Source organism: Crocodylus porosus, unplaced genomic scaffold (genome assembly GCF_001723895.1).
Source record: "Crocodylus porosus isolate Cpor-Errol unplaced genomic scaffold, CroPor_comp1, whole genome shotgun sequence".
In the NCBI taxonomy this organism is placed as follows: domain Eukaryota; kingdom Metazoa; phylum Chordata; order Crocodylia; family Crocodylidae; genus Crocodylus; species Crocodylus porosus.
Window position 1 is genome coordinate 4,099,301 of NW_017728933.1, and position 23,813 is coordinate 4,123,113.

Here is a 23,813-nt window from a genome sequence, read left to right on the forward strand (position 1 = left end):
GGCTCCTCCCACGGGATAGGTGCCCCCAAGGGGTGGCAGCCGGGCGAGTCCCGCCCCCCCGGCCGTGATGTCACCAGGCGGGAGACTGATGCACCTCCTAGGGGTGGAGGCAAGGCAGGCCACGTCCCCTGGGGTGGAAGCGAGGCTGGCCCAGCCCACGGGAGAGGGAGGTGCACCCTAGGCTGGCTCCCAGTTTGGCCACGCCCCCAGTGATGTCACCAGGTTGGCCCAGCTCACTGCAGAGGGACGTGGCAGTGAGCCTGATCCCGCCTCTAGACACGCCTACGACTGTCGCATGACGCCCCCCCAGCCACGCCTCCACGACTGTCGATCATCTGGAGCCCCGCCCAAGGCTCTCACTGCACTGTCACTCAGGCCCAATCCCCGCCCAACGGCTCCTTGCCCCACCCCTTCCCCAGCAGCCCCCGCCCCCAGGCCAGCCGGTGCGGCTCCCGTTACTGGTGCTAGGTCACAGCAGGGGCTGCCCCCGTCCGCCGGCACCAGGGCGGCCCGGCAGCAGCTGGGCTGTGGACACGTGGGGTGGGGGCACAGTGTAGGGGATTTTGGGTAATGCCGGAGATTGGCAGGACAGGTGCCAGGAGCAGCAGGCCCCATCTGGGAATCCCGGGCATCCAGCATTCACGGGGGGGGGAGGGGATCCATGGCCACCTGTTCACCCTACAGGACACCGGGGGCTCGGTTTCTGCTTGTCGCAGTGGGGAGCAGACCTACAGGTCTTGGTTTAGCTCAGTATCATGCCCCGTGCTGCCCACAGGGCCCCATATCACCTAGGGCAGCATTGCCACCAGTAGAAGGGTGCCCAGATGCATCTTGGGTGCCAATTACTCTGAAGTATTACAGGCCTAATGCTGCTTCCAATAAAGTTTGTAGGAAAATTCCTGTTCTCAACCCTGTGCATCCTGTTTATTCCCTTTACACATTAAGCCCCTTCAGCCCCAGCAAGAACTGATGTGAGGGGTGGGTCACCTCCCTCCACAGCTCCAAAAAACCTCCTCTGGGCTGGGAAAACTTGGGTGTGGCCCATCCCGGCTCCATCTGCCACCTTTCCTCTTGTGTCACCCACAAGGGCAAGGGTGGTGGCCTGCCTGTGAGAAGGTACCAAGCCAGGCTGTTCTACTTGGGCATCTGTTCCTCCCCAGAGGCAGCTGCATTTCCCCCAGATTTGGCCCCCAGTGGCAGCAAAGGGTACAGAGTGTATGGAACTCCAGCACCTGGGCAGTGGGCATGATTCTTGGGGGCTTGGACCTGGACAGGCAGGACTGGCATGTAAGCAGTTAATGCAGGGCAGCCACCCCCCTCCCTTCCCTACAGTCTTTGCTGCTCTCTGGAGGGCAGCAAAGCAGTGCCACCAGTGCTATTCCCCCCACCCCCAGAATTGAAGGCAGGTTAATCTCTCCCTCCCCCCTCATCTGGGGAACATCTCCTCCCCACTACGTAACAGGAAGCTCCCCCACAGGCAACATGCATAGGCCTTGGGCAGAAGCCAAGCCCCCACACCTGGGACCTTGCTCCCCTTCCCAGGGCAGTAACCCTATGCCGTGCTGGGCTGGGACTGCTGGCTTACCCCAGGGTGCTACTACTCCCAGCAGCCCCACACTATGAGCCAGTCCTCTGTCCCTCCCCACCCCAACCCCAACAAACACAAATCCAGGGTCCCTGCCCCAAGGATTAGGCTCTTGTGAGGTGCAATGGGTATAAGGGCAGGATTCTAGAGGATGATGATACATCTTCATCCTTTGGCCCCAGACAACGAAGGGTGCAGCACAAAATAGGATGGAGACAGCCACAACTTTATTATTCTTCTAGCATCAAACATAAGGGCAAGTAGAACAGAGCAGGGCAAGGGGCTCAATGGGGCACTTCATGGGGCACCAGCTTGTAGTGAACCCCACAGGATGGGCAGCGCTGTGGCTCGCCTTTGTGCAGCCAGAACCAGATGATGGCGCTGTTGTCCTCTTCACCTGCCAGAAGAGAGTGAGGTCACTGTGGCAGGACACAGCCAAGGCATTCCCCATCCCCCCACCCCCACAGCTGCTAGGGGTGAGAGGGAACGGACCGAGGGGCTACTTCTGCACCCCTACCCCCCAGGCCCCAGCAGAGCCCTTGTTCTCACCTCTGCCCCAAGCTCTTCCCCTAGCACACCCTCCTCCCCCCTCCACCTGCCTGGACACTTACAGATGCAGCCAACAAGACGCTTTTCATTGACAGATGGCACCAGGTTGGGGTCCTCCCGGGTCCCCTCCTGGCATTTAGGTGGGAACATGCTGTACGGGTCCTGAAGAGAGGCAGGCAGGGACATTAGCACCTACCAGGGCCCCCAGAGATCCCTCCACCTGGAGCCCCCCCATGCCAGGTCCCAGCCCCTCCTGTGCTCACCGTGCCTTTCTGGAGGGCCTCCAGCACCTTCCGCTCCAGCCCGGTCGCCTGCTCCTCATCAGTGGGGATGCCTACAGGGCGGGCAGGGAACCACCGCGTCAGTCAGTCAGTCAGGCCCGCCCCCCGCCCTTGCCCCGGCCCCCCTCACCTCCGGCGGCGGCACGGGCGGGCGCAGCAAGACGTAGGGCGGGCGGAGGCAAGCGGCGGGTGCCCAGGGCCCGGAGGGCACCGCACGCACGCAGAAACCGGACAGCCATGACGTCCAGCAGAGACTACACTAGGCCGCGCGAGGACTGCGGCTACTTCTGGGGGCGGCGCCGGAAGCGGAGCGGCACTTCCGCCAAGGCGCCCGGCAGGAATTGGCCAGTCCGCGCCACGTGGCCCGAGAGGCGGAGTGTAAACGGGGGCGAGATCTCCGTGAGCTGGGCGAGTGGGTGACCTTGAGTTTCTGCTGGCGATTGCCACCTGCTGGCCGGGGGTGAGTTTCCAGGAACCCGCCCTGCCGTGCTCTGATTGGGTGCGTCTGACGGGGCAGGTGCGGCTTCTCATTGGTCCGGCTGGCGCGGTCGTTGATTGGGCGTCGCGCGGAGGGGAGCGTTGGGCAGGCGGCAGTTGGGATTCGGAAGGGTGTGGGGCACGTGGTGGCGGGAGCGGTGGGGCGTTGGCTCCGCCCACAAGAGCAGAGATCGGGGGGCGTCGCTCCCCAGCTGCGGATGGCACCCGGGCGCCTAGCTCCAAGCACCCGCTGGTCTAACCACTAAACCCTAGTGCCTTGCCACGTGTGACGTCACGGTGACATCGTGTGACCTCACGGGGGTAGGGGGTGTGGTCACAGCGAGTGCTTCCCCAGCAGGCCCCAGATCCTACGAAGAAGCCACCCTGTAGGCTTCACGGCTGTATCAAGTGCCAAGACACTGTTTCTCCCCCCTTCCAGGCCCCAGTTCTTCCCCCTGGCACCATGGCCCAGCAGGGGGTGGTGGTGGCCCCGGTGCCCGCCCCAGAGCCACCCATCCTGGGAGGCCTGCGCTGGTACCAGATCCCGCTGTCCTCGCTGCGGGCGCCCAGCACAGGCCTCTTCAGCCGCCGCTTTCAGGACAGTCTGCAGCGCTACCGCCAGCTGCGCCTCACCAAGCGCCTGCGTGTTGGCCGCCCCTATGCTCTGCTCGGGGACCCTGGCCCAGTCCCCCCGCCTGCCCAGGTGAGCTCTCTGCCCCTGGGGCAAGTAGGAACAGTCCTGGGGTAGATCAGCTCCCTTTGGGACAAATAGAGACTGCCCTCCCTTGTGCCCACCTGACCCCACTGAGCCCACAGGATGGCAGGAGCCGGCGACCTAGAGGCAGCAGAGCCCGGAGCAGCCTGGGCCTTGCCCCATGCCGAGCAGGTAACACCAGACCCCTGCAGGTCCAACCCTGTCTGGCATCACCCCTCTGTCCCTGTTACCCCTACCCCCGGCACAGCACCAGGCCCTGCTGAGGAGAGCAGGAGCCATCCAGTGACTGTTCTCCTGCCCTCCGAAGCCTCCAGGCACCGGCGTAGCTCCAGGGCCCCCCACCGGAAGTCCAAGAGGATGTCACATCTGCCACAGGGCACTAACACCAGCCCAGATGAGGCCTTCCCAGCTGACTGGAGCCCTGTGCGGCTGGATTTCCTTTGCCAGGCTGGTATGGTGTCCCCCAGCCAGGATGCGGCTGAATCTGGGGAGAAGCAGGATGATGAGGAAGAGCTGTTGCCCCTGGCGCAGCTGTTGGGGGGAGTAGTACGGAGCCCCCCGGAGCCTGTCATGGTGAGTGTCAGATCAGGGGCATCATTAAGGGGCTGATGCCTGTTGCTGGGGCACGTTCCTGCCCCCAGAAGGTGTCCAGCACTGCCTTGAGGGGTCAGCGGCACAGTGCCCCCAGAGTAATACCTGCCTCCACCAAACAGGGCCTGCAGCCAGATCCTGATGTCAACAGCCTGGCAGCACTGCTGCAGGAGAAAAGGTGAGATATGGGGGATATACCCTGGGGTCCGCCCCAGTGCAGGGCCGAGCATGGCCATGGGAGTGGCTCTGGAGCATCAGCCCTATGCTCAGTGCTGCCATGCCCAGGGCCTGGTGCCTGGTGGGTGAGGGGCTGCCAGCGCTGCCCGATGACAGCTCTGAAGATTCACCCGATGACACACCAATGGCCGAGGAGCACAGGTGGGGCATAATACACAGCTCCCCCCCGCCCCAGTTTACCTTCTAAGCCCTGTCTGACAGCCCGGCTTAGATCCCCACCAGGCATGGGCAGTGGGGGGCCCCCCAGCTGGCACAGAGATGCCTGTGCTTGTGCCTGTTGCAGGCTGTTTCTGGAGCGCTTTGCACTGGGCACCAGTGAGCTGCCAGACTTACCCCCTGGGGAGGGCATCTTTGGGGAGGCCATGCCCACCCCTGCATCTCTCCCAGCCATGTGTGTCCATGGCCTAGCACCCCAGAGCCCTCTTGAAGCTGCTTTTCTCCAGTGAGTACCACCTTTTTCTCTTCTGTCCCCTGAAAACTACCCCCTGGCCTATAACTGGCCCATGGCAGGGAAGCTGCCCTGTTGAACTGGCCTGGGCCTGTAATTGCCCCATCAGCTGCCTGTATTTAGCTCCTCTTGTCCCATCCCAGGGTAGAACAAAGGGACTTTTGATGGGGCAGGGCCTCTCCTACATGCCCCCACCTGCCCCCACCCTAACCCCAGGACAATGGGCCCTTTGATAGGAGGAGTATCAGACACCAGCTCAGCCCAGGAGGTCTGAGATGGTGCACACACGTGTGTTCATGTGTTGCATATGCAGGCTTGTCTGTGGGGGCAGGTAGTTTTCACACATGTGACTGCATAGGCCAAATACCTGGGGATGCATGTCTACATTGCTGCAGGCAGCAGTACACACGTCCCTGGGTGGACAGCTGCGGAAGCGTGTATTGCGTGTGTGTCGCCTGGGGTTATGTGTGTGGCATATGGATTTGTGTGTCACCCAGAAGTGTGTGACTACATCTTGCATGAGTCTGTCTGGGGTGCTTGCATTGCATGTGCCACCCATGAATTCACATTTCACGGATTTGCCTGTCACACCTGGAAGCCTACACACGCATGCAGATACATGACCGGACTCAGGTCAAACACGGCTGCACATGCACGTTGCACAGGGCCATGTGTCTGTGTGTGCAAGGTGACATGCACAGAGGCATGTGTGTGTGGGGCACATGGTTGGGGACAGCGTGTGCATGTGCATGAGGGCACGCCTTGCACGTGGCCATGTGCGTGTCTCAGCACAAAGGCTCTGTGTTCTCCTTCCACCCTCTGTGCCCTTTGTATGTGAGCAGCTGGGACTGCCTCAGGCCTGCACTATATATAGTAATGCTGCCCCCCCACCATGGGTCCCAGTCCTGCTGGGCTGGATCCCTGCCCCCCAGGGATACCACCAGGAGTGGGAGGTGGAGGCCCTGGGTATTGTGGGGGATGGCACAAGGCCTGCCCCCCCCTTAACCTCTTCCTGCCTGGGCAGTGCCACACCAGCTGGGCAGGTCACCTTTGTGCGCACTGGGCTGCTTAGTCTGCTGTACCGCCATGTGCCGGCCTGCCGCCCACCTGTCCTGCACTGGCTCTTCCAGGTAAGTCTGGGCACATAGAGCAGGCACACAGGCCAGGATATGGGAGAGGAGGAGAGCCAGAGGGTGGTCAGTGGCTGCCTATGCCAGGACACAGACAGGGCTGTGGGAAGTTACTGGAGGCAGCCATGTGCTCTCTGATCTTTGCCCCCCTCAGCTGACATCACAGCCTGCAGGTGCTGCCCCCACTGCCTTCCAGACCCTGTGGGAGATCAGTGTGCAGCAGATTGATGCACCCGGTCAGTGCAGGCATGGGGGAGGGTGGAAGGCTTTGCCTGTTTCCCCTGCCATGGCTGGGCCTAGTGCTCATGGCAGGGGCATGAAGGTCCCTGCCCATCTAATGCCTTCTCCCCCCAGAGCTGTGGTGCCCATCACTGGGTGAGGTGGGGCAGGCACTGCGGCGCCTGGGTGCCCACCAGGCCACCCTCAGCCCTCCTGGCCTGCTGCCCCTGGAGCTGCTGCCCCCTGCCCTCAGGTGAGACCTGGCAGGGGTACGGGGGTGCTTCTGATGCCTGGGTTCTCTCTTAGCAGGGGCAGGTTAATGCATGAGCCCGAGGGCCCCTGCCAGTAAAGGACCCCCTGAGAAAAATCTGTAATGCTAGTGTGTGTGTGCATGTGCATGCATGTGCTTCAGGTGGGATCCCACTTGTCGTGCTGGGCTCTGGAAGGAATAATCAGGCCTGGAGTTTTTTGAATCTTGTCCGTGAGGCAGGGTGTGAAGGGTGTTTTCCACCGTGGGGTTGTGGCGGGAGTGGGGGCAATAGTGCCAGCTTGGAGGAGGAGAAGAGAGCAAATCCTTGGGGAAACAGGTTAACTTGGGCAGTGTGGGGAGCTCTCTGCTCTGCTTTGCTCCAGTGCCCCCACTCCTCTCTACCCTTCTTCTGCCACTGGTGTGCTTTCTGCTGCAGAAGGTGTCTGGGCAGTGTGCTGCTGCTGCCAGCAGCTGGGGGCTGGGGATTCCCAGTGGACACTGCCCCCTTGTGCCCCCAGGCTGGCTCCAACTCCTTGCTACTTCTGCTTTTTCTTGGGGAAACCTCGACTGACTGGAGCCCCCTGCCAGCTCTGTCAGGTCATGGGTGGGGAGAGCCCCACGGCTGTAGCCTCCCAAGCCTACCTGAGTGCCAGCTACCTGCATCCTCCACCCCCGTGGGAAGGAGGGGCTGGGCAGTTTGCAGTGGGCTGTGAGCTGCCTGCCTCAGCCCCAGTGCAGGTGTGGGGCTGGATACAGGTACAGTACTGCAGATTGGGGATCTTCCCTGTGGGTGGCTTATAGATTTCTCTTTGCCTAGGGCCCCAATAAATCTTAATCCGCTAATGTCTCTTAGGTCTAGGGGGGACCAGGGAGGCTGGGCTGTGCCCTCTGACCTGCCCTGTCTCCACAGCTGCCCCCCAGCTCTGGCCCCGGGAGGCACCAAGGGCACAGGCTACTCCACAGTTGTGCTGGGGGCACAGCTCAGTGACATCTACAAGGTAGGAGCCACTGGGGACATCTACAAGGAATGGGAGGGCTGGGCTGGATCCTGGCACCGAGGAGGGCATGTTGCCCAGGTGGGGGCCAGGGGGGCAAGGCCAAGTAGACCTGCCCCAGGGCCTGGGGGAATGTGGGTAAGAACAGGGCCAGGCCCAGGGGACTGTGGGTGGGAGTGGGGGTTGGGGACCAAGGGATTGTGAATGAGTGGGGCTGGGCCCAGGGGATTGTGTGTAGGAGCAGGAGCAGGGCCAGATCAGGGGGACTGTGGGTGAGAGTGGGACCAGGGGAATGTGGATAAGCATGGCCAGACTTGAGAGGTTTTGGGTAAGAGTGGGCCTGGGCCCAGGGGGTTTTTGGTTTTTAAAAAAAAAAAAAAGCTGGGCCCAGGGGATTGTGGGTAAGAGCAGGGCCAGGCCAGGGGGATTGTGGGTAAGACCCCAGCTGAGCCCACCCCCCCTGCAGTATCTGACACTGTGCGTGCTGGTGCGACCTGGGTGCTACCCAGACAGGCAGCGCAGGGCCCTGGTGGCCCTACTCTGCCGCCTCAGCCTGGTGCGCTCACTGCGGTACCAGCCCTGCCCTGACCTGCAGCAGCTACTTTGTGCTCTCCTTGACGGCATGGACAACTGGCACCACCAGGTGGGCACTGCCCGGACACCTGCGTTCTCTACCAGCTGTGGGGGGCAAGAGGGTCTCCCAGACCTGACACATCAGTGCCATCTGCTCCCCCAAAGTTATCGGCCTGTCTCCAGGGCATCTCCGGGGAGTGAGGGGGCACAGCCGTGCCTCCCTCACAGCCCATTGCCACCTCCCCCACAGCTCCCGGCACTGTGTGGGGCCCTGGTCCATGTCTCACAGCACCATCACAACCTGGTGACCGTGGTTCGGCTGCTCCCAGATACCACGGCCAGGGGCAGGTAGGTAGGTGCCTGTGTGATACAGGGGGCTGCTCCTTCCACAGTTGCAAACTGCTAGAAATAGTGTTATGCTAACAGCACAACGTGTGGCCATGCTCATGCGCAGGTAACGTGCTAGTATGGGGTTCGTACTGACACGCCAGCGTCATGCTGATTTCATGCCCACAGATTTGAACCCGCAGCTTCCTTCCTTCCGCCGCTGGGCAGGATGTGGTTGGGGGGGGAACATCCTTAGGCTGTGGCTGGGAGTTCAAGTCCCAGGGAAGGAAGCCCAGTACTGATACAGCCCTGGCTTCCTCTCAGGCTTCCGCCCCTGCCCCCGCCACTACCACTGCCCCCCAGCTAGGCTGCCTCTGCCTCATGGGGGGATGGAGAGCAGGGTAGGGCCCTGGGTTGTTGGGTAAGTGTGGTCAGGGCTTGGGGGATTTTGGGTAACTGGGCTGGTAGCATTGACCCTGGGGGATTACAGAGTAGGGTTGGCTACCCCAAGGGCCTTGGGGTAATGCATAGCAGGGCAGAGCCCCAGGGGATTGTGGATAAGAGCGGGGCCAGGCCTGAGGGATTCTGCCTGGGTTAGAGCAGGATTGAGCCCAGGGGTCCTGGGTGAGAGCAGGGCCAGGCCTGGGGGGGATTGTGGGTAAGAGCAGAGCTGGACCTGGGGCTTCTGAGTAAGCAGAGCTGAGATCAGGGAATTGTGAGTAAGAGTGAGACTGAGCCCAGACATGCTGAGGCGTGGGGCCCAGCCCCAGGCAAGGCGAGCACCAGCATGTCCCTGCTGCCAGTGCCCCGTGGGGAGCCTGGTTGGTTCTGCGCCTGGCTCCAGGCCCTCCCAGCCCTGGTGCCAGGCAGCAGTGCCCCTCTGCGTGCCCAAGTCCCTCCTTCCCCTCCCCTCCCTGTGGCTGCCTGGATGGGATCTGCTGCCAGGATGCCTGGGTTCCCTCCAGGACCGCAGGCAGGAGGCAGAGCGGACACTGGGCCAGGCTCAGGAGGGCTGTCTGGCTGTGCACTAACTCCCTTATTCCACCGGGTTGCACATGCACAAAGAGGCGGGTGCCTGGTGCACCCCTGCTGGGGCCAGCTTGGCACAGAGCAGTAGGGAAACTTAGGCAGGGGCTGGGGGTGCCCTGGCTCTGCCCCCAGCCTGGCTGATGCAGTTCCTTCTCCCAGGCAGCTGCGCCAGCGCTTGAGCCTCTGTCTCATCTCCCGGCTCCTGGGGATGCCTGATGGGACCCTGGTGTCCTCCACCAGGGAGGGACAGGTGAGTGGTGAGGCCAGGCCTGGGGTGTCATGGCCTAGGGGTCGTGGTTAGGAACAGGAACAGGCCTGGGGGATTGTGGGTAGAAGTGGGAACTGGCTAAGAGCGGGGCTGGGCCTGGGGGATTGGCTTCCTGCTCAGCTTGTGCCCCCCCCATGCCTTCCCAGCTGCGCCAGCTATGCTGCCTCCTTGCCCTCATGAAGCCGGCTGCCCTCAGGTGCCACCTGCCACCTCCAGAGCCCTGGAGTCCTGGCCTGGACTGGGAGGTGAGAGTGGGGCATTCTCCACAGCCCTCCCTGCCCCACCCCATCCTACAGGAGCCAGGGGCCCAGCCATAGCCCTTCTGCATCCTGGCACCAGTGCTCTCCAGTCACCTGAGAAATCTTCAAGCAGGCACCAACATACAGCGCCTGGCATGAGGGCTGGGTGTGCAGGGGAAGGGTGCTGTGGCTTTAAAAGCATGGCAGGTTGGGAGATTTCTCAGGGGTCGGATGGCTGCTCCCTGTCTCAATTTCCCTTCTCTGAGGAGGCAGTCAGTGGCTGTGCCCCCCCAGCCCAGGCACCGTGGCTGACCCCTGCCCCTTCTCCACGTGGAGGCTTGCTATCTGTGCTACAGTCTCCTGAACCTGGCTGACATGGCTGTGGGCACCGAGTGCTCATCTCCGGAGCACAAGGTGAGTGGGTACATACTCCACATGTGCGCTAAGACATGCTGGGTGCTTCATGTGCCTGGGTACACAGCCCCCGCCCCAGCCCTGCCCCAGCCTGGCATTGCTTGGCAGGGCAGCCTTGGCACCCCTTGATGCCCCCCCTCTGCCCCACAGTGTCTGTGGCAGGAGCTGTGTGCCCAGCTGCAGCGGCACCTGGGCTCTGGCCTGCCTGAAGGTCCTGGCCTGCTCTTTGTCACCCAGCTCAAGTGTCTTGTCACCCACACCTACGTCAAGTGGCAGGCGATGCTGGCCCAGTGCCCACCCCAGGTTAGGGTGCTGACTGGCACCAGGGCAGGCACAAGGCCCTTGCATTGCTGGCATAGCCCCTCCATGGCAGGTGGGCAGGGCGGTGGTGGCACTATGGGAACTGGGAAAGAACCCAGGAGTCTTAGCACCCAGCTGGTGCCCCCCTTCCCCCCACCCCCGTGCCATCCAGCTGCTGCTGCTACCCAGCTCTCAGAAGAACCCAGCCATCTGGGCTCCCCTACTCACACCCCCAAGACTCTCCAGATGGGCACTGGGGGTACAGCTGGCTCCCAGATGGGGGCTGCAATCCAGTGCCCCCACCCCAGCCCCATGAGATATAACTGAGGCGCTGATGATGATGTCACAGCTGCACCCAAGCTGGTTCTGGTCCTGGGGAGTTGGCAGAGTAGGGGTGGGGGGCAGCGGCAGAACTAGGAAAGGAGCCCAGATGGCCAGGTGTCCCGGTGTCTGTCCCCAGGAGCTGCACTACCTACACTGGATGGAATCGTAGCTGTGTTGCTGTGGGGCAGTGCCTGGTGCCTGGAGGGGGCAGCTGGCTATGCCCCCCCCCCCCCGAAATCCAGCAGCCCCCTCATCCCATTTTGATTGCCGTGGTGTTGCTGTATTTAGGGTGTTGCCACAGGGACCAATAAACAGTGTTGCCAGGACAGTGCTGGGGGACTGTGATACCCATGCCCTTCTCAGTGCCTGCCCTGGCACTGGCAAAGAGGAGGTTAATGAAGGCACTGCCCAGTCCTTGCCCCATGTGCCAGCCCTTCCCAACTCCCATGAGCCCCCAGACTCCTAGGTTACAAGCCCTTGCACCTCTCCAGGTGGTGCCAGCACTGGGGCAGTGGTGCCAGGGCAAGGACCCCAGGAGCCCTCGCACCAAGGAGCACCCCCCCAGGCCCTCCAGCCACTGCCCTTACCCTGCTCCCTGAAGCCAGGCATCTGGCCCCATGCAGACCTCTCCAACCCCCTCCCTCGCCCTGCCCTTGGCCCCCCTGTGACATTATTGCGGAGCATGATGTCACTACTTTGATGTCATCCAGCTGTGGGACACTGGTGGTGCACTTGTGAGGCTCTGTGGTGTCTCAGTGACCTTTTGGGCCCAAGAGTTACTGTGAACTCTGACTCCATCTGTGCCCAGCTGTAATGGGGTGGACCCTGCCCCCTCACTGGCAACTCCTGCAGGGGAGGAGGGTGCTGAGGGGCTCTGGGTGCTGCTGGGGATACTTGGGTTCTGTTCCTGTGCTTCAATTCCCCTTCTGGGTTGCTAGGCTGGCAGGGCTGGGGGGCAGGCACCAGAGGGCCCAGGACCCATCACAGGGGGAAACTGAGGCACCCAGTGAGGCATGGGAGAAGAGCAGGGGCTTGGGGGCAGGAGGATGAGGGGGTATCAGTCCTTGTCACTGTCATCTTGAAAGACCCTGGGCCAGATGGAGTCCGTTCCCCTTCAGGTGGGGGAGCAGGGCCTAGTGGGGTTTCTGGAAGCTGCTGGGGGCCCAGATGCCTGGTTTCACCCACAGCTCTGGTACCCTGAGGTAGAAGCTGATGAGCCTCGAGCCCGGGTTCCCTGCCCAGGGCTGGGAATGGGGGGCAGGCAGCCTGGGAGGGAAAGAGCACCAGCACTTAATGGGCGGGTAAGCACCAGCCTGGAGCCGGGCCCTGGGAAGGAGATGGGAGCCCGCACGCCTGGGTGCGCTTCCGAGGAGGGGCAAGGCGCGGGTGGCCCCGGGCGCCTGGGTTCAGGCAGGGCCTTGGGGTGCCCAGCTGTGTCCGGTTCCCCGGCCCCTGCTTCCCTTGGTGCCTCAGTTTCCCTGCCCGAGTGCTGCCCCCTCCTGTGGCAGGGCAGCGGAGCTCGGCGCACACGGGAGAGAACCTAGGAGTCCGGGCGGCGGGCTAGGGTGAGGGTCGGGCCCCTGGGGGGGTCGCAGTGGTCCCGCCCCTGGTGACGTCACGGAGCGGCGGCACGGGCAGGGCGAGGCGGCGGCGGCGGCGGCGGGTCGGTCCCGCGGGCCCAGGTGCGTGTACCCGATCGGGATCGTGCCCGTGCCCCGCGGGCTTTGTTCGCCTCCCGCCGGGGGGGTGGTCCACGCGGCCCCGGATCGGGGCCCAGGGGGCTGCAGGACGAGTGAGGGGCACCGCGGGGAGGGAGCAGGCGGCGGGGCGGGAGTGAGGGGCACCAGCAGGGGCTGGGGGCTGCGGTTGGGAGTGAGGGGCATCGCTGGCCGGGGGGTGGGCCGCGGGTGGGGAGTGAGGGGCGGCAGCAGGGGCCGGGGGGCAAGGGCCACAGATCGCAGCTGAGAGGCTCTGCCTGAGCTGCTGGCGGGGTGAGGGGGCAAGCGGTTGTGGGTCGGGAGTGAGGGGCCCCGTGGATGGGGCTGCAGGTTGGGAGTGAGGGGCACCAGTAGGGCTTAGGGGTGACAGGGGGCTGCGGGTCAGGAGTGAGGGACCTCCCCTCCCCCAGGCCCCTGGGGACCAGGACGGGCTTCCTGCTTCCCCTGCTGGAAACAATGCCGCGCCCTTCCCGGCTTGGCTTGGGGATAGGGGGGCATCAGGGTGGGTCTAACCTTACCCCCCAGCTGCTTGGTTTTTGAAGGGAAACTGAGGCAGGGGGTTGGGGCCCAGGTATCTAGGGCCGGGCCTGATCGAGCTCCTGGGCCAGGCAGTTTCCCAGTCCAGGGTGGGGGGCAGACCCGTGGGTTTTTTTCCCATGTCCCTGAGTGGATCTGTGGAGTGGGGTGGGATTGGGCCTCTCCCCCTTGGGGAAGGGATCCGTGCTGCCTCCTGGCACCCCCTGACCCTCCCCTGCCCCCAGGCAGGAGCAGCATGGCGGCAGGCCTGGGGGGTGCCCTGCTGCTGCTGGCACTGCTGGAGCTGGAGCTGGGGGGCACCGAAAGCTCCCCTTGGGACCTGGTGCCCCGCAAGACTGTGCCTTATGGTGGTGAGTAGGGTCTGGTCAGAGGGTGTGGGCACGGGAGGGGCTGGGTGGGACTTGCTACCTGAGCTTGGCCTCTGCTTAAGGAGCTTGCTAATGACTGGGTGGGCCAGGGCCTGGGCTCCATAACCCCCTCTGCTGCCCCAGGTCCCCCTCCCGCCCAGCTGCAGTGTCCTGGGGGGCTGGGTTCCCCCCAGACCCAGCTGCACCGCTGCTTCCCCGAGGTGACATCAGGTGTTTGTGGCAGTGTTGGCGATGAGCTCACCCTGGTTGCTGCTGGCAGCTCTCCCCCGAGCCCCCCCACATCCCTTGGCCAGGCTGGCGGGGTGGCTGGGCCTCGCAGCCCCTCCTCGCTACCCTTCAGTCCTAACCTGCGGCCCCCTGCCCCCATGGCCCTGCCAGTGCTCCACGCTGCTGACCTGTCGTCCCTGGCCCCCCTGCTTGTGCCCTGACTCCTGGTCTGCAGCCCCCTGCCGTCCCCTGGACTGGGGCCTTGTGCATGCCGGGCTGGTTGCGGTCAGGGTGCAGCTGTTGGGGGGCGGCTGTGGCATCTCTGTTGTTGCCCCCCAGCACTGTGGGGTACCCCTGTCAGAGGGAAAACAGGCATGGAAGCTGGCTGTAGCTCTGTCCCCTCCCCCACCCCAGCCATCACCGTCAAAGCCCCCGATTACAGCTTAGCTCTGATCCCAGCACCCAGATGCCCAAGTCAGCAATACCCTACAGATCTCACGTGGGGAGGGGTGTGCTGTGCCTCTGCCGTGCCCCTTGGACTCAGGTTGCGGCCGGTAACCTGACCGGGCCGGCGCTGGTTCCGTGACGCGCGTGTGGCCTGGCTCCCCTTACCATTGTGGAGTGGGGGAAGATGCAGGATGCCTGGGTCCCTGCCCCGCTCTGGGGCTACCCCAGTTTTTCCTCTAGTTCTGGGACTGCCTCAGTTTCCCTCCCAAAGCTCAGGGCTTGCCTCACATCCCCCCCCCCAGCTGCCTCTCAGCTCCACCCTGCCCCAGTTTTCCCCCCAGCTGGGGCTCCAGCAGCTCCTGTCCAGTCCCCTGGGGAAGGGAGCCCCCTCCACCCCCCCTTCCCTTCCCCTCTCGGCTCCTGTGACCCTGCTCAATGGGCCCTTTTTTTGCAGCCCCCAGGGGCAGGGCAGGGCCAAGCCTGCCAATGCACTGGGGTGGGTGCTGCTTGGTCTCCAGCCCCACAAAGGCTCCCTTGTGTAAGGAGAGCCGGATGGTGTGGGGGAGGGGGCCAGGGCTGGAGCCAACACCACCCCCTGCCCCAAGCATGTGCCTTTGAGGGGACTGCGGGTCAGGAGTGGGGGCATGAGTGGGGGCTGGGGGGAAGGAGGTGGGAGTGCTGCGGGTTGGGAGTGAGGGGCACTGGCTGGAGTAGTGGGGCAGGGCAGGGGGGCCTCGGTCAGGTGTGAGGGGCGCTGGCAGGGCTGGGGAAGCAGGGGGTTGCAGGTCAGGAGTGAGGAGCACCAGCAGGGCCAGTGTGGGGCAGGGGCTAGTCTTACTGGGCTTCCCGGTTCCTAGTTGCCATGGTGATCCTGTCCCAGTGCCGGTTCCTTCCTCCCCCCTGTATCTGTGCCCAGTGCCAGGGGCTTATACCAGCTAATCCCCTTGGGGAAGGGGGTTAGTTAACCCTTCCCATGCCAGGCCCATGGCTTGCTGGGCTCCCCTGGCCTGGCAGCAGTGGGCAAAGGGTTAAATCCAGGACACTAGTCTCCTTGAGCCATAAAGGGCCAGCACTCCCCTCAGGCCATGTGGGGGTGGGGGTAGATGCCAGCTGGGGGGTGGGGCCTTGCTCCTTCAGGGGGTACCAGTGATCCATTGCTGGCTGGGGTGGGGGTCCTCAGCTGCCCTGACTCCCCCCATCTCCCAGAGCTACCAGCTGGAGCACGGCGCTTCGGGGGTGCAGGAATGAGCCACTTCCTGACATTGACGCTGGACGAGGCTGAGGGGCTGCTATATGCAGGCGCCCGTGAGGCCGTCTTCGCCCTGTCCACTGCTGCCCTCAACCTGCAGGCCACGGTACCTGGGGGGAGATGTGGGCTGGGGGTGGGGGACACTGCAAGCTGGGAGTGAGAGGCACTGGTAGGGCTGTGGAGGGGAGAGGCCTAGGGGGCAGTGCCTGTGGCTGGGGGCACTGGGGGTCCTGACCCACTGACCAGCACCATCTGTCCCAGATCTTGTGGGAGGCACCTGAGGACAAGAAACTGGAGTGTATCCAGAAGGGCAAGAACAATCAGGTAGGGCGGGGTAGTGGCAGCCTGTGGGGGGGTTTTGGGGGACCTGGGAGTGCTGGGTGGGGGTCAATATGTGTAAGGGGGACCTGAGGTGCTCAGGGAGGCTGGGGGGAGTGGGGCCTCCAGGGGGATCTTGTGGATGGCAGGGCTGGTGCTGACACCCACTGTGCCCTGCAGACTGACTGCTTCAACTACGTGCGGCTGGTGCAGCCACTCAATGCCTCGCACCTCTATGCCTGCGGCACTGGTGCCTTCCAGCCCAAGTGCGCCTACATTGTGAGTGTATCCCATTTCTTCCCCCCACCACCCCCACCCCCAATGCTAGCCTGCTGCCTGGGGAAACAAGCACCCAGACATCCGTCATGGGGCCTGGTCAGTCCCATGGCACTGGCCCAGCTGGCTCCTGCCTCCCTGTGGTGCCCCCACTCGTGCCAAGAATTGTGCTCCTGATCCTGGGCCCTTGTGTGATGTGGCCTCCCGGGTGCCTTCCAGGACCGCGCCACCTTCTCCCTGGACCCACAGGCTTTTGAGGACGGGAAGGGCAAGTGCCCCTATGACCCTACCAAAGGGCACACCGGCCTCGTTGTGGGTAGGTGGAGTGGGGACTGGGGGCTACTGTGGAGGGTGGAACGAGGAGGGCAGAATAGGGGCTGGAGGATTCAGGGAGGGCTGGGCCAAGTTGTGGGGCTGGAGGAACAGGATAGGGGGTGAGGGGCCAGGGGGCACCAGTCTGGTGCTGGGTGGGGATAGGATAGAGGCTGGGAACACAGGATAGTGGTGCCCACCCTACCCCCATTAACCCCTTGCTGCCTGGTGGTAGATGGAGAGCTGTATTCGGCCACACTTAACAACTTCCTGGGCACGGAGCCTGTGATCCAGCGCAACTTGGGCCCCCGCTACTCCATGAAGACTGAGTTTCTGCCCTCCTGGCTCAATGGTGAGGGAGGCTGTGCCTGGGTTGGGCAGGGGGATGCCTGGAAGGTCCAGCCTGGCCTGATGTGTGTCTCTCCCCCCACACCCTCCAGAGCCACACTTTGTGGGTTCAGCCTTTGTGCCTGAGAGTGAGGGCAGTGCCAGCGGGGACGACGACAAGGTGTACTTCTTCTTCAGTGAACGTGCTGTAGAGTATGACTGTGACACCCCCCACGTCGTGGCCCGCGTGGCCCGTGTTTGCAAGGTGTGCCTGGGGCAGTGTGGGTGATAGCAATGCTGGGGCATTGTAGTTAATGGCAGCACTGGGGCCTTGTGGGTAGCTGCTATTGTGGTACAGGCATTGTGAACAATAGCTGGGGTGCCACGGGCATCATGGCTTAAAGCTGTTTTGCTGGGAGCATTGTGGGTAAGGGTAGTGTGCATTGTGGGTAATGGCTGACACGTCAGGTGCATTGTAGGAATGCCCCCATTGAGACATGGGTAATGGGGGTGCAGACCAGGTGGGCACACCAGGGCAGCTGCACCCCACAAAGAGGCATCCTTGGTGCATCGTATGATTCCCTGACATGCTGTCCAGCCCAACTTCAGTAACATGGACTTGTGGCCTGTCTTTATGCTGGAGCACTGCATTGTGGGATGGCACTTGGAGGTCTAGCTGCCCCAGGCGAGGTTGGGGGAGGAGTGCCCAGTCCTGATGGTGCCTATGCTGTGCCTGTGGCAGGGGGACATAGGCGGTGCACGGACGCTGCAGAAGAAATGGACGTCGTTTTTGAAGGCACGGCTGGTGTGTGCCTTGCCCGAGCAGCAGCTTCACTTTGACCGCCTGCAGGCACTGGCCACACTGCCCAGCCCCACCTGGTCCCACACCGCCTTCTTTGGCCTCTTCCATGCCCGCTGGTGAGGCCTGGCCTGGCATGGGGAGCAGCATCAGGAATGGGAGGGGCATTATTGGAGGCAGGAGGTACTGGGGTGTGACTGAGAGTAGGGAGTATTGGGGGGGTAGAATTGGGTGCAGAGGTTGAGCATTGGTGGTATTGTAGGGGGTGTTAAGAGGTATTACCAGGGGAACGGGGGTATCAGGGGTCTTAGGGGCAGGGCTTGGTGCCACTGGGGGCAGGGGAGTGTCAGGAGCTTTCATTGGAGCAGGGGATTTGGTGGGGGGTGTTATCCAAGCAGATATACCAGGGCAGGTGTATTGGGAGATGTTACTGGGCTGTTTGGGTGTGGGGGGAACTATTAGACCCAGGCTCCAAGGGGTCATTAAGGGGTCGGGGGGGACATATTATCAGAGCCCTCCATTGCCCATGTGCTGCCCACAGGGGGGATGTTGTGGTGTCAGCCGTGTGCCAGTATGACCTGAAGACAGTGCAGCAGGCGTTTGATGGGCCCTACAAGGAGTATCAGGAGCAGGCCCAGAAGTGGGGGCGCTACTCGGACCCAGTGCCCAGCCCCCGGCCTGGCGCGGTGAGTGGCACCAAAGCAGCAGGCAGCAACCCTGCCCTTGCACAGGGTGGGTGGCTGGAGTAGGACACTCTTTCTGGGGTGCATGATGCTATACGTATAGCCTGGGCTCTGGTCCAGTGTTGCCAGGGCTGGAGGGAGGCACTGAGCTGGCCCCCAAGTGACCCCCTGCCCTCCTTCCCTCCTGCCTGCAGTGCATCACGGCCTGGCACCGGGACAATGGCTTTGCTAGTTCGCTGGAGTTGCCTGACAACACTCTCAACTTTGCTAAGAAGCACCCACTGATGGACGAGCCAGTGCTACCGCATGGCGGGCACCCGCTGCTTCTCAAGAAGGGTGCCAACCTCACACACCTGGCTGTGGACCGGGCCCATGGTCTGGATGGGCAGCTCTACAATGTCCTCTTCCTTGGCACAGGTATCCCCCGGGCTGGGTACCCCCACCTGTCCCTGGATGGCTCTGGGCAGGACTTGGGTGGATTCCTATAGCCTGGCAGTGACCAAGTGACCCCGCACCCCTCATGGGGTGTCTCTCACAGATGATGGGTGGTTACTGAAGGCAGTGAGCATGCCCACGCATGCCCATCTGGTGGAGGAGCTGCAGATCTTTGAGCAAGGGCAGCCTGTGGAAAGCCTGGTGCTGGCACCCCAGAAGGTACTGGGATATGGGTGATATGGCTTGTTTGGGGGTGCAGTGGGCCTGCAGAGGGCAGGGGTGGGGGGCAATTTGTGGGTGCCAGGCTAGCAGCTGACTCCCCTCCCTTTGCCCCCACAGAAGTTGGTGTTTGCGGGCTCGCGCTCTCAGGTGGTGCGGCTGCCCCTAGCCGACTGCAACAAGTATCTGTCATGCCCCGACTGCCTCCTGGCCCGTGACCCCCACTGTGCCTGGAGTCGCAACACCAGCCGCTGTGTTCATGCTGATGGCCGCAATCGGTGAGGAGCCTGCTGGGCGTGAGGAGGGGAGGCATGGTTGGGCATCCCTGGCCCCATTGGGAGGGGAGGCATGGTTGGGCATCCTTGACCCCGTCTTTGTGTCTTAGGGCCCTCCTGATCCAGGATGTAGCTGCTGCCAACACGGCCCTCTGCAGCATGCCCCGAGCTGTCAATCCAGGTGAGGCCCCCTTGGAAACCCCTCTGCCCTGCCCCGTGGCATCCTGGCACCCAGCCTGCAGTGCCAGAGACCTGCCTTGAGCCCACGGCTGGGGCACAGGTTCCTCGGGCCTTTATGGGGTTGGCTTTGCCCTTCTCCATGCCTCAGTTTCCCCTGCAGGACTGGCTTTCCCTCCCCATGCCACTGCATGTTGGTATTTCTCCTGTATGTGCATCCTGGGCTCTGTGCCAGCAGGCACCCCTCAGCGTTGGACATAGGCCCTGACCTGCACTCTCTGCCTGCAGCACCAGCGGCACCCAAGAACGTGACGGTGGCAGCAGGCACAGACCTGGTGCTGCCTTGCCGCCTGGCCTCCAACCTGGCACGTGCACGCTGGACCTTCAACGGGAGGGAGCTGCCGGCTGAGCGGGTGCCTGAGCTTGCTGATGCCCGTGTCCGTGCCTTGCTGCTGCTGGGTGCTGGTCCCCAGCATGCTGGCACCTACCAGTGCTTTTCAGAGGAGCAAGGTGCCCTCCTGGCCACTGAGGCCTATGCTGTAGCTGTGTTGCCTGGCCTAGCCACCACGCTGGAGGCACGGGCGCCACTGGAGGGCCTGGGGCTGGTGTGGATGGTGGCCGTGGCCTTGGGTGCTGTGTGCGCTGTGCTGCTGGTTGTTGTCCTGTCCCTACGCCGGCGGCTCCGGGAGGAACTGGACAAGGGGGCCAAGGCAGCCGAGCGCACCCTGGTCTACCCTATTGAGCTGCCCAAGGAGCCGGCCAGCCCCCGTTTTGCCCCCAGCACCACCTCTGACTCAGATGAGAAGCTTTGGGACCCTGGCAGCTACTATTATTCAGATGGCTCCCTCAAGATTGTGCCGGGCCACGCGGCCTGCCCCAATGGGGGCCCTGCACCCAGCCCTGGCATCCCTGGGCAGCCCCTGCCCTCACCGCCCCCCCGCGCCCCACTGGGCGGCTTGCGGGGCTCGGCTTCCAATGGCTATATCCGGCTGCAGCTGGGGGCGGAGGCAAGGCCTGAGCGGGGCGAGCTGGCTGAGGAGCTGCGGCGCAAGCTCAAGCAGCGCCAGGCTCTGCCGGACTCCAACCCCGAGGAGTCCTCGGTGTGAGGTGCTGCCCGCGCCCCCACCGCTGCACAGCTACCTCAGGGCCTGGCCCCCTAGGCCCAGACCTGGACCAGGGCCTTGATCCCCAGACCCAGACCTAAACACAGGCTGGAGGTTTATGCTCTGGCCTGAGGCCCCAGGTCCCAGCTCTCAGGCCTGGACACTAGGCTTATGGCCTACATCAAAGCCTATGCTTCAAGGCTCAGGCCTATGCCAAGGCTCAGGCCAAGGCCCAGCCCCAGCGGGGATGTTTTTAAGGTCCCCTTTTTCTACACCTCTCACCCCTGGGGAAGCTTACAGCCACCGGCAGCGTCACAGGAGGCCAAGAGGGCTCCAGCATCTGTCCCATCACCTCCCCCAGCCAAGGCTGGGTTTGGCAGCCTCTAGTAGCTAAATAGGCCGTCCCTCCTGGGGGAGGGGACAGCTGGGCCTCAGCCCCCTCCTGGCACCCAGCATAACCCACAGAGCTGGGCACCGTGCCACCCCCACCCCCTCCCCTATGGGGCGGGGGCATTGTGAGGAGGGTGCCAGTGTACATAACCCCTCCCTCTGCCATGTCCCCTGCACGCCAGCTCCCCTCACCCCCTCCACCACACCCCCCTTTTTTATCGGTGCCCCAAGTCACACAGTCCCGGTAATTTATTTGTTACCGAAATGTATTTATTTGCTGTAAATACTCAAGGATTTTTATATTAATAATAAAAGGGAGAGAAGCTCCAGCCACTGTCCAGCCCTGCCAGAGCTTGTGGGAAGCAGAGCTGGATGGAGGGAGCTATAAAGGCAAATCCAGCTGTCAGGACTCCTGGGTTTCCTGCCAGCCTATGCCAGGCTGGGGCACTCAACCCCCAGATCCCATCCCAGCTGCCTTGTTCCTGCAGGGTGCTTGGGGTGGGGGTGGAAATTCAGTCTCTCCCAAGCTGGCCTGGCTTGTTCCCTCTTCCCACGCCCTGGGTCATGGCAGCTAATGAGCTTGACAGGAAATTCTTCCTGGGTAGGATGGATGGGAAGGCTCCTCCTCCCTGTCTGGCTTAACAGCTACATCCCCTTGCCTGCTGGGGGGAAACTGAGGCAGGCTGGGGGCATTGAAACGAGCCAGGTGTCCAGGGCCCTGCAGCTCCACCCTATGCAGGTGTTGGAGCAGCTGGCATGGCCTCCCCCTCCTCCTCCCCCAACCAGCTGCTCCTGAAGGACCTCAGCTGAGCTGTGGGGGTTGCTGGGTGCCCAGTTTTGACCGCCTGCATGGTGTCAAGAGCCTGACCCAGCACCCCCTGGCAAAGGAGGACAACCTAGGTGTCCTGGCTTCTTGCTGTCTAGGGTGAGGGAGAGGCCTAGCCCTGCTCTCAACATCTCCCAGGGGGGCACATATGTCAGCACCAGCTCCAGATGCCAGGCTGGGAAACTCCCGGCCTTTCCCACAGCCCCAGGCCATGGGGATGTGGCCTGGCCAGGGTCCAGCTGGGGCTGGGGCTGGGGCTGGGGTGGAGAGAGCCCATGCCTGCTGCTGCTGTGGATGGGGAGGAAGAGAGGAGGGCTTGAGGATGCCTGAGTTCTTTCCTGTTGCCTGCCCCAAGAGGCAGGCGCAGAGCCCTGCTTTCACAGCACAGTGGTGGGAGAGGCTGCCCTGGCCCTGACTCTGGGTGCCAGGGGCCAGGCCAGAGACACTTTGGGTGGGGCCCCTTACTCCTGACCCACAGCCTCACATTGTTGCTAAGGAAGCGCTCCTACAGCCCTGCAGCCTGGCCCAACCCCACCCCGAGTGAATGAGGACTGATTCCCACCAGCTGTCAGGGGCAGTTGCCCTTGCTGGCCTGAGCATGTGGTGTCCATGAAAGGTGCATGCTGGGCTCTCTTGGGCCTCTTCTGCCTAGTACTTTGTCTGTTGTGCCCACAGGGTACAGGGACCCTAGCAATGCCCTTTGCAGCTGGGACAGCCCAGACAAGCACCAGCTGCTGCCATCCATGTGGGTGTCCAGCCTTTCTGCCTGCTTGGGGTTGTACAGAGCTCAGACCCCAGCCAGCTGAGCTTGCACCCCCCACAGAAGGCACTGCCCCTCACTCTCAAGCTGCAGCCCCCCTGCCCAGCTGGTGCCCATCACTCCTGGCCCACACTGTGAATTTGTATGGGTGCTCTCTAGCAGCTGGGCTGGGTCTTGCAGTGGGTGGTATGGAACCCAGGTGTCCAGGCAGCTGCCCCCTCGCACCCACTGCTTCCAGCCCCTCCCCCAATCCAGGCATCTCTGCCATTTCTCTTTGCCTTTGCTAGTGCTAATCTGTCCTTCCCAGGGCAGCCAGCAGAGGGTGTTGTGGCCACTACCCACCCCATGGTAGCTGGGGCACTCTGGAGTCCTGGGCATGGGCTGCATCTGGGGCAGCATGTCCATGGATCCATGGTGCAGTGGGGATGTAATGAGCTGGGCCACACTCAGCCCAGGTCCCCTCAAAGGACCAGGGGCCATGGAGGGGAGGGCAGTGCCTGGGCCAGGCTGGGGGGCTGGTGTGTGTCTCTGGGGGCACCACCCTTGGCCTAGGCAGAAAGAGCTGGTTGGAGTCCCAAAAGGGGGTCTCTGGGGTGCTGTGCAAGGGGAGAGAGGGGGCTGGGGGGTATTGGATAGCACTATGAGGGAGGCTCCAGCAGGGGCACTGGAATGGGGTCTCATGGCCACATCCCCCCAGGTTATGCAGCAGCAGTACCAGGACAGGCTCCTGACCTCCTGCCTTGACAGCTGTGCCCAGTGCCCAGAGCAGCAGCCCTGCAGAACTCAATCTGACCCCGGGGGGGGGGCATAACACACCCCTGGGCCACTGTGAGAGCCGTGACCCCTGGCCACAGGGACAAGTAGGTACTTGGGGAGTTCGGGGGCACATGTGTATGGTATAGGGGGCCTCTTGAGTGCTCATGATTTCAGGCCCTGCCCTGGAGCACCCCACTGTAGCATGGCCAGCCAGGAGCAAGCCATACTTCATGGGATGTAACGACCAAAGAAGTTTCCCTGTCTCTTAGGGGCTGACAGGGCAGAGTGCTAAGCGGTGCTGGGCTGGGGAACACAGGCTGTGGCTGCTGAGGTGAGGTTCTGGGATGGGGGGTGGGGTGAGCCAAGTTTCAACGCTGGAAAAGAAGCTCCTGGTTGACCAAGACGCTAGAATCAAACCCTGGGCGCACTCTACGCAATGGGAACATCCACCTGCACTGCTTCCCCAAGCCCTTTCCCTCCTGGCCTCAGCAGGGCCATTGCATGGACAGAACTGTTGTGGAGTGCTGCAGGCCCCCTACCCTAGCCCTGCCCTCCCACATTACATGGCTTCCTCATGCTGCCCTTCTTCCCTGGTTCTCCCTGCTTCAGCTCCTGGGCCCCACAAGGGGGTCCTCCAGCCCCAGGGCAGACAGCAGGGCAGGGGGCCCATCTCCCCCGTC

The 23,813-nt window shown here is 63.0% G+C and overlaps 4 protein-coding genes across 5 annotated transcripts in view; 2 read left to right on the forward strand and 2 right to left on the reverse strand.

The window, feature by feature from the left end:
• The window catches only part of PURB (purine rich element binding protein B), a 2,768-nt gene extending 1,521 nt beyond the window's left edge, over positions 1-1,247 (reverse strand). Inside the window, exon 1 of the mRNA XM_019545897.1 lies at positions 1,233-1,247. Within this exon, the coding sequence (XP_019401442.1) occupies positions 1,233-1,247 (15 nt within the window). The remainder of the gene's footprint in view (positions 1-1,232) is intronic.
• A 543-nt stretch (positions 1,248-1,790) lies between these two features.
• On the reverse strand, positions 1,791-2,689 carry LOC109317381 (cytochrome c oxidase subunit 5B, mitochondrial). The gene is made up of 4 exons (XM_019546025.1): positions 2,546-2,689; positions 2,398-2,468; positions 2,197-2,296; positions 1,791-1,982 (listed from the first exon to the last, which is right to left on the reverse strand). Exons 1-4 carry the CDS (start codon positions 2,652-2,654, stop codon positions 1,870-1,872), a joined length of 393 nt encoding a protein of 130 aa, XP_019401570.1. The 5' UTR covers positions 2,655-2,689; the 3' UTR covers positions 1,791-1,869.
• An 84-nt stretch (positions 2,690-2,773) lies between these two features.
• Positions 2,774-12,418, forward strand: FAM178B (family with sequence similarity 178 member B). Its single transcript, XM_019546027.1, is given in 16 exon segments — positions 2,774-3,595; positions 3,709-3,778; positions 3,915-4,180; positions 4,321-4,376; positions 4,484-4,576; positions 4,719-4,877; positions 5,908-6,013; positions 6,168-6,332; positions 6,334-6,485; positions 7,393-7,480; positions 7,944-8,120; positions 8,301-8,398; positions 9,566-9,656; positions 9,821-9,919; positions 10,250-10,327; positions 10,478-12,418. Coding segments are annotated over 16 exon segments (2,415 nt in total). The 5' UTR covers positions 2,774-3,355; the 3' UTR covers positions 10,955-12,418.
• A 121-nt stretch (positions 12,419-12,539) lies between these two features.
• On the forward strand, positions 12,540-21,120 carry SEMA4C (semaphorin 4C). Of its 2 annotated transcripts, XM_019546028.1 has the most exons (15): positions 12,540-12,633; positions 13,431-13,556; positions 15,435-15,583; positions 15,739-15,801; positions 15,976-16,074; positions 16,291-16,387; positions 16,619-16,735; positions 16,824-16,975; positions 17,453-17,628; positions 18,051-18,195; positions 18,387-18,609; positions 18,731-18,846; positions 18,967-19,124; positions 19,232-19,302; positions 19,587-21,120. In XM_019546028.1, exons 2-15 carry the CDS (start codon positions 13,442-13,444, stop codon positions 20,402-20,404), a joined length of 2,499 nt encoding a protein of 832 aa, XP_019401573.1. In that variant the 5' UTR covers positions 12,540-12,633; positions 13,431-13,441; the 3' UTR covers positions 20,405-21,120. The 2 variants fall into 2 exon arrangements, with proteins under 2 accessions (XP_019401573.1, XP_019401574.1); XM_019546029.1 differs by lacking the exon at positions 12,540-12,633 and having other exon boundaries at positions 13,334-13,553.
• Positions 21,121-23,813: the final 2,693 nt, after the last annotated feature.